At 37.1% G+C, this 8,899-nt stretch overlaps 1 protein-coding gene across 1 annotated transcript in view; it reads right to left on the reverse strand.

Moving 5' to 3' along the window:
• LOC137949771 (DExH-box ATP-dependent RNA helicase DExH15 chloroplastic-like) overlaps nt 1–8,565 on the reverse strand; it is a 28,243-nt gene extending 19,678 nt beyond the window's left edge. The window contains exons 1-6 of the mRNA XM_068795953.1: nt 7,882–8,565; nt 6,907–7,082; nt 6,323–6,436; nt 6,060–6,168; nt 5,888–5,974; nt 3,729–3,847 (exon numbers count right to left, since the gene is read on the reverse strand). Coding sequence (XP_068652054.1) covers nt 3,729–3,847; nt 5,888–5,974; nt 6,060–6,168; nt 6,323–6,436; nt 6,907–7,082; nt 7,882–8,364 — 1,088 coding nt within the window. The 5' untranslated portion in view covers nt 8,365–8,565. The remainder of the gene's footprint in view (nt 1–3,728; nt 3,848–5,887; nt 5,975–6,059; nt 6,169–6,322; nt 6,437–6,906; nt 7,083–7,881) is intronic.
• Nucleotides 8,566–8,899: the final 334 nt, after the last annotated feature.

Raw genomic sequence — 8,899 nt, forward strand, 5'->3', positions numbered from 1 at the left:
AGGAAATGTGGGTATCCTTAGAGTCTATTTATGCTCAAGAGAGCAATTTGTCACGAGTATATGAGAAATATGCCTGATTGTTATGCCTCAAGAGAAAGATCAAAGATCTATCACTAAATACTACAATGAGTTCGTTGGTATACTGCAGAAGATAAATGTTATCCATCCCTTTACTATTGATGAAAGGGAATCTAGAAAACAGCATGGACAAGTACATATTACAAAATTTCTAGATGGCTTAGGGCCAGAACTTGACGTTGTTAGGGCAAAGCTATTAGCCTCAAAGGATGTTCAGTCTTTCTCCACAACCTTTAGCAGAGTATTGTGCGCAAAGTCTACTATTATATCCCAGTGAAGTAAAGATGTAACTAGTGTTTTTGTATCTGCATTTAATACTCTAGGTTCCTCAAAATCATCTAGAGGTAGAAGAGGAAGTGCTAGAGGCAAAGGTAGAGGCAGAAGTGATAATAGGCCAGACAAGAAATGTATTCATTATGGCTGCTCCAACCATTTTCCTGACAAGTGTTGGACGAAATTTGGTAAACCCACATAGGCTACCTCTCTTATTCGTGAGAGCACAAAACCGTCCACTAGACCTATAGTGAATATTGAGCCTGGGGCATCAAATGAAATGCAACAGTTGATTCAGTGTATGGCACAATTGATTGTTGCCTCATATTTAGTATTTGTAGTTCAATCTTCCACTCCTACAGCCACACTGACTAATTTAGGTACGTCTTCCCTTCATGTGCGTCCTTCCTCCACTGGGTTCTTGACTCAGTAGCTACTACCCACATGTCAGGTATGTTCTCTTTGTTTTTTAATTTAAAAGAATCAGCTACAATTAAACATGTCATTTTGGATGATGGATCCATTTCTTTAGTGCAAGGAATGGTTACAATAGTTCCGTCTCCCTTCATGTCACCTCAGTCTGTATTATTTGTTCTTAAATTTTCTCTCAATCTGTTGCCAATTAGTCAACACAAAAAAAACATCTCGGCACAAAATTCGGACCACAAAATGAATTTAGAAGTCCAAACATGAAACAAATTTCTAAAGAAAACATAAGGAGCGGATCTTACCAATTAAGAGAGAGATCGATATGGCATGGGAGAAGGTAAAAGATATAAAAACTTATAGGAGGATCTATACTGATTGATCCAAAGAGCACAAAAATAAAAGAGATCAATGAAAGAAATACGAAAACAATAACTATCAATTCTACTCAGAAAATTCCCCACAGAAAAAACCAATATATTGACTACCAAGTTTGACAGCAATTGACCTAAATATTAATGCTAAAAATTGACTAGGCAAGAAGAAAACACCAAAGGTCCGATTAATTGAGACTCTTGAGACTTCAAGCAATACCCATGAACCAGTAGCAGCGGTACAAGAAAACCAATAACCAAGAACGTCAAAAATAATTTTGCTGAGAATAGTTTTTCTTTGCTTTGTTTTTGGCACTGGGCATCATTTCAACAGATCTACTCTGTTTCCGCATGCCAGATGGGAAAAGAATAGCAACTATAACCTTTGATTTCTGCAACTACAAGCTTTGATTTCTGCACACTTCTAACCCACTTCATGGAGAAAACAGAAGATACATTCATTCCTGCTTCTTTTTAATTTTTCTTTCCTTAAGCAACGTGGCATTGCCGTGGAAGGACATCTGCTTCATTGGCATCATAAAGGACCAGCAGCTGACAATGTTGAGCACTTTGAATGATGGGCTGCAATCCTCTTCAAGTTTAACTCAAGTCTCACCATGTAATTGATGAACAGCTGTCTAAAATATATGAAGGTAGGTGGGCTATTATTTGAAGATGAAGGTTTGCGAGAAGCTGGAGAATCTCAAAGCAGTCAACTTTTGCAGAAATTCGTTTTAGGGGGACCTATCTGGAGATTCTATGATATGTAACCTCAATGTGTCTCCTGCATCTTGGAGCCTTGGTAGATATCCACACCAGCCATCAATGGAGACGATGAGAAGTCGAGAACAATCAAGGACACCTCACAAGTTTGTGAAGAGTTACTTGGGTCTTCTTAAACACTTAGGCAAGATGGAGTGCTTCCTCACTCAACCGACATTGTCAAGACCAGAAAGTTAAATGAACTTGCCCCTTGTGATCCCTATTGGTACACCACATTAAGGCAGCCATGATAGACGAGCCTAAAAACTCTCTATGTCTATCACCTTCTCAATGATAATAGCTGGTTGCCAGAGTAAAACCAAAAACACGAATAGAGTATCTGAAACGACAAGAATCAAAAGAATACTGGTAACTCCAGTAATTGGGGAAGCTGTGTTTGTTGATTGTTTCTCATTCTGTTGGGAGATCTCTAAAGGACAATGACATGAGTACAGACACTAAATAGTTGAACAGGGCAGGCAAGTAACTGATTATGGTTCAAAACCACATTATTTATGAGCTTCTATGAGGTGGGAGGGAGATGAATATAACAAGTATTCTGCCTACAAAAAGCTGAGATAAAAGTAGAGAGAAGATGGACTAAGGGACGCAGGAAAAACTGAAATTAAGAATCCGGAAGAAACAGACATTAACAGACAAAAACAGCAACTTGAATCAAGACAAAGTCAACAAGGAAAAAGTTCAGCTGCAGCAGCAAAAAGAAAAAAAACGACACAAATAGACAACCTTGATCATATACAAATACGTCAGCTTTAGGTTATTACCCTCCTTTGGACGGAGGTGGAAAAGATAGAAAAGAAGAGACTCGGAGAACCATACCAGACCAAAGAGAAACAGCTTAAGAAAGGAAAAGAACAATGGAGAAGAAGGAACTTCAGACATCATCCTAAGCTTCATGATTTTGGGAAAGAAAAGTTTCATTGCCTTTGTAAGTTGAATCAACTCACAGATCTTAGATGACAACCTGCTTTGATACCATGTAAAATTTTACAGAAAGAAACTATGGGAGAGATTAGGGTTTATAGACCCTTCTCTCCTATAATTTAAACAATAATCAAATTACATCCATATCCGGCAACCTGTAAACCCTAAGAATCTACTTTCTACTTAGAAACACTTTCCTATAAATTATAGAAAACTAAATTAACTCAAAATAGTGACTACAAACACCAATTTTCCTTTCATATCATGGAGGACAAAAACATGTAGTTTTTTTTCACTCATACAGCTTCAAGGTTTTGTTCCATGAGAAGAAGCAATAATAAAACTACTTGGTTACAAGTAGACAACATCTTTTGGTGGTAATTTAGACTATAAACTCAACAAGACAAGTTTGATGTTCATATCAGAAGCCATTTTATGTTGAACTTGTTTCAGAACTGTGACTCATAACTGCATCATTTGTACTGCTAATTGACTCTGTATGGTAAAGTTTTTTAGTGATGAGAAAAGTGGATAAATCAATATACCTACCAGGGAACTTTCAACAAAATTAATCACATAATTTTCACCCACTTAATATCAACCCTCTAAATTCACCATCAAAACTAGAAACTGTCTCTGCAGTAATTCTCGATCTCAGGATTTACTAAAAAGAAGTATTCAACACCTAAGACACAGGACGCTAAATTAATGTATCACAAGATGCAACAATTCGAATTTTTCCAAACAGAAGCTGCAAAAGAAAAGTCTTCGACAAACAACATGGCAACTGATTGACAAATTATTGCAGTTACAAACAAGGAAAAAGAAATGCAGCCAGGAGCATCCATTGAAGAGAAAAATATGGCATACCTATTCATTCTCTTTCCTTTCTCATCAAGAAGAGGTAAAAGAGAGTTCTTTGTAGAAAAGTACCAAGTCAATGGAACTGGACGCTTTGTTGATGTCACTAGCTCTGTTTTACCATGAATCTGGAATTTAAAAGCAAAAAAGAAACAAAATATTTAGTGCACAGTTGTGTCAATATTTGATGCACACAGGGTACATACTAGGAATAGGTCTTGTCTAATTCCCTACAACTGCATCTGCAGAGGATCGATATTGAGCTTTAGCAGTTATTTTATGGCATAATCATTAAAATGGATCTATTAAAAAAGATGAATGTGACTTTTATGAACTACTCTTTTGGAGTTTTTTTTACAAGAATGGATATTTTTTGCAAAGAGAAAGATGGAAATAGTGGAAATGCAAGACTGACACAGAAAAAGTAAGGGACTGAAGACAGTGACGCTTTGAAGACAAATGTGTCAGGAGCTAGCCAGTGCTAAGGGGGGTTGGGATAAGTGGAAAAAGTCCATCAAGGATTGGAACATGGCTAAGCAAGAAAGCTTAGCAGAACAACTCTGGGGCTACAAAACCCACCTAAGATACCATGTTTGGTTTTCCCTATCTATACCATATATAGCTCAATGAAATCAAATTAATCACTACAGTCATTGTTCCAAAGTGAGAAAATTCAAAAAACCCGAGATTTAAGATGGGTATGCTGAGTAGGTTGAAGGGGGTTCAGCCTATTTCTTGCCTCACTGGCATAGTTGGGCCAGGATAGGGTTCACTAATAGGGATAAGATAAACACATTAACCACAAGTTTCCCCAAAAAAAGATGTTAATCACATAATAAGGTCAATCAAGGGCTTATGTCATGGGCATAACTTGAAATCAGCCTAGTTGTCATCCCTAGCTTCTGGCATCTATACTCTGCTACCATCTACTCCCACATCCAAGTTTCCATGTTACTCTGCTACCATTTAGTCATTATACCTCATCGGAAGCTTTGGGCTGGCTTCTCCCAAAATGAGTAGCCAAAGTTAAGAAGCCTCTTCCCAACTCTTATTTAGAGGAATTTTTTAACCTCAAATGTCACCTAGAACAACTTTACTTCAGATAACTAGACTGAGATGTGGAATCTTGCAACAATAGACTAATGGACTCTTTTACCCAGCAATACTCCTTCTCATGTCCAAGTCTAAACCAATGACCTGATTCAAGACATGGAGAACATAGACATGCAGGTCTTACAAAACAATCACAAAGGCCTCACAAAATACAAGTACAACTTGGGTTGGCTTTGATACAGTTTTAAAGTTGGGACGATTTCTCCCAAAATAACTAGCCAAAGTAAGGAGGTCTCTTCACAATTTATAAGCTGAAGATTTTTTAAGCCAAAATCAATGTTAGTCTCCCATACAAACTCTCAAATAAATTGATTGAAATGTGGAGTATATGTACAACTGTAAACTGGTGGACTCTTTTAACCACCAATATTCTCCATAAATTTGTTAGTCAAGTCACTAATTTACCCTCATTTTCTTGATCAAGGTATTCAATCAATTTTCAAAAAGAAGAAACATCTACAGCAGGAGTATGAGTAATGCAAAAGGAGCTAAACAATTACATCACCTAATCATCCAAAATCAATACAAAAGATTAAGTTACAGTAGAGAGTCCACAAAAGAAAGAAAATAAATAAAACACCTGAAATTTCACAGACAGAAACCCATCTTTGGTACCCAAAAAATGTTTTATGGTTAACCTAACACAAGGGTTTTTAAAAAAAAAAACTTCTATGAAATAATAAACATTAAATTATCAGTAGGTCGATAGGGTGAGTGCAGCCCACATGACAAGAATCTACAAAAGCCAGTGTTCACCAGAAAATAAAATGCTTGCTTTGAAATGATATGGTCATAGTCTGACATAGAAGTGAATAAACAAATAAATTCAAATAAAACTGATGTGAGAGCAATGCCTATCATCTTTACTTTAGGTAAGAATTCTAGCACAATATCCATCTAGTGAGCATCCCAGAACCTTTTCTTTCTTTTCTCTTTTGTTTCAGAAGGTATAAAGAAGTAAATTTGCAAAGTATAACATTAGAGACAATCAATCCAAAATGGAGAATTGGTTTAAAAAGTAGAATAGTACATAATCAATCCAAACTTTGGCATACCTGTCCAATCCAACCAGCTAGCTCATCTGGATTTGCAACTGTTGCAGAAAGGCAAATTAATTGAACTTCTTTAGGGCAATAAATAACCTGAAAATTGTGTACATTAGACAGACTACTTCAGCAAGTTTGGTTTTGACAACTCAAAAGAGTAAGGAACATTAGTATCACGTACTATCTCCTCCCAAACAGTTCCCCGAGATATGTCACTGAGATAATGCACTTCATCCAAAACAATCGCATCAACATGGAACAGCCTACTTCCTGAAGAAAGCATACCAACACTGCAAAACAATTATCTGTAAGAAAATAATAGCACTATAGTTATCAATAGCTGCAGAAAATTTTAGAATCTCAGAGATGCAATTTCTAAATACAAAAAGAAGATCAGAAAGTAGGCATGCACTTGTTTTCTGTTCTATCATCTTTCAAGAATACCTCTGATATAACATATTGCGCAGAATCTCTGTAGTCATTATTAATACTTGAGCATCTTTGTTCACAGCAGCATCTCCAGTCAAAAGCCCAACATTAGTCTCACCAAATGTGCCACTGAGGACATTAAACACAGTAAATTCAGTTCTGGTTTCACACATCTAAACATTAAATAAATCTTGAAGCATTAAACATAACTAGCTGAACAGCTGTCATTATTTAACTTGTCAATATCATTTAAAATGAAGAAATGTCTTTCAAGGCAGAGAAGAACATGACCCAACCATAAAAAAGAAAACGAAACAAAACATACAACCTTTTTTGCCTAAACATAAGAACTAAACAAAAATTAGCTGAGTTGAAGGTGGAAATTGAAACATAATGTCATTGGAAGAGAAGATATATACAAACACAAATAGATAAATTACATCAGGATGAATAACAGTTAGTGAGCTCATTGTGCTCTTTTCCTTTTGTTTCTAGAGTACTATTGTGTGTGGTCATGCATATGAAGATAACATCACTGAAGTTGCTCATGCAAGTTCTTTCCTTCCATCAGTAAATTCCCAAGCAAACATAAACCTGACCAGAAATCCCTGAACTTCTGATTTGACAAAGCCTTCAATGGAGTTGTGTAGAAGAGACGTCTTCCCCTTGCCACCGTAGCTACAGCTGCAGCTTCTGCTATTAAAGTCTTACCACTACTGGTTGGTGCAGAAACCACAACAGAAGAGCCCCTGAGGAATGCTTGGATTGCTAGCCGCTGCACAATATGTTCCACTATTAATTCACAATACATGAAGAATATAGTCTAAAAGAGAGATGAAAGGCCCATTGGGTATACAATGATTTTTTAAGTCCTAATAAAAAACCCACTGTTTTTCCAGATAAATATGCGAACACCACAAACTCATTCACACTTAGTAGGAATACTGATGCATTAACAGTACAACGATTTTGTTCCTAGAAATAAAGATCGTCGACAAGTTTCCTTTTTCGTATAGTGACAGAAAAAAATTTACTACTATCTGCGGGGAGGCTGTGAGAAGAAAGAAATTTTGCTGTAACAGTCTTCCAATCAACGGAAAGGATGAGAAAGAGAGAACAAACAAATTTTTCATTCCTGTGCAGTTCAAAACGGTAAATCTTCGATTCACAATTTTGTTAGCTCAACCATACCGGTGTTGGAACATCGGTGCTGGCAAGCACAACATATAAGAGTAAATAATACATCAACCCAACAAGCAAAAACAAAACCATAGGAGGCAAAAAACAAAACCATAGAAGGCACGAATTCTGTAGTCGTTTGAGAGCAGTTTGATTTTTTTAATTGATAGAAAATCATCAGAGGAAATGTAAGTGCTTTTCCTAGTAACTGGTCCTGACTGCTCAAAATACTACTATTACCGCATGGAGCAAATGAAATATTAGGTCCAAAAAATTCAAATAAATGCAGCTCCCACCTGAAAATTCTTTTCGAATTAGGAGTTAATCCAAAAATCAATGAAGTTAAGTTGTCAAGCTATAAGAGTACATCGTCTTCAACAAAGTCGGAAAAGAACCTGAAATTTGTCAATGGGGAAGTCATAGATATCCGCAAGCTCGTCCATGTCAATGATTCCTTCACCAAACTCTCTAACTTGCGATCTCAACGTCTCCACTTTTTGCCACTTTTGTTCCTTGAACCGATGGTTATCCGGACCAGCAGGACCCGGAGTGTCGTCGTCGTCTTCTTCCTCGTGGTCAGAAAGAATGATCAATTCGCTGTATTCTTCAGCAGCTTCATCTTCGTCATCGTCCTCGTCTTCTTCTTGCTCATCCATGTGGGGGAATTTCTGTCGGTTATTCGATGTGAAGATAGATGGAAGAGGATTATGACATAGAGAACGATGAAACAGCTTCTTTCTTGTTCTATCTTGACACAATGCGGAGCCTTGAGAACGTCTAGTGAACGGGAGATACGGGTGGTGAGGCTTCAAGTGACAAAGCGAAGGAAGCTCTAAATGCGAGAATTCTGACGACAGAGAAGATGCAAAAGACACCATGGCGGGAGCGGTAGTGGATTGGAGAGCGGCGTTTGAGCTTATCGTGTGATATTTAACGGCTCCAGTTTTCGTACTTTCTTTACATAACCTGTCGAAACTCGAAAAGGTCGCAAAATAAAAGCCAACACCGAACGGGACGCCCGTTCCGGTTGAACCAGTGGTTGTCAATCTGTCAATCTCCCCTCATTTCCGCAACTAGAGGCAAAAAATTAAAAATTAAAAATCATCCTACAATAGACAATATAATGTTCTCTAGCTCCTCCGATTGTTATGCTTCTTCTCCCCACTCTTGGCTTATTAATTCCAAGGGTTTTAGGTCATGCAACAGATAACTCCTCTTTTTGCTCCCTTCACAAGGTTAAGACAATGGATGACTTTCCTTTTGTCATTTCAGTTAAAAAGAGATTTCATGGGGATTACTTTGTGCTGGTTGATACGATGTCTTCTGTCAATTTTCATTTAGCATGATGTGAAAAATCAGTCAGTCGACTAATGTAGCCTAATATTATTACTTGATAAATCTGAACGTTTAGCT

Source organism: Aristolochia californica, unplaced genomic scaffold, assembly GCF_029961685.1.
Source record: "Aristolochia californica isolate CCGP_79_NKW_82.1479 unplaced genomic scaffold, dmAriCali1.0.hap1 SCAF_14, whole genome shotgun sequence".
NCBI lineage: Eukaryota > Viridiplantae > Streptophyta > Magnoliopsida > Piperales > Aristolochiaceae > Aristolochia > Aristolochia californica.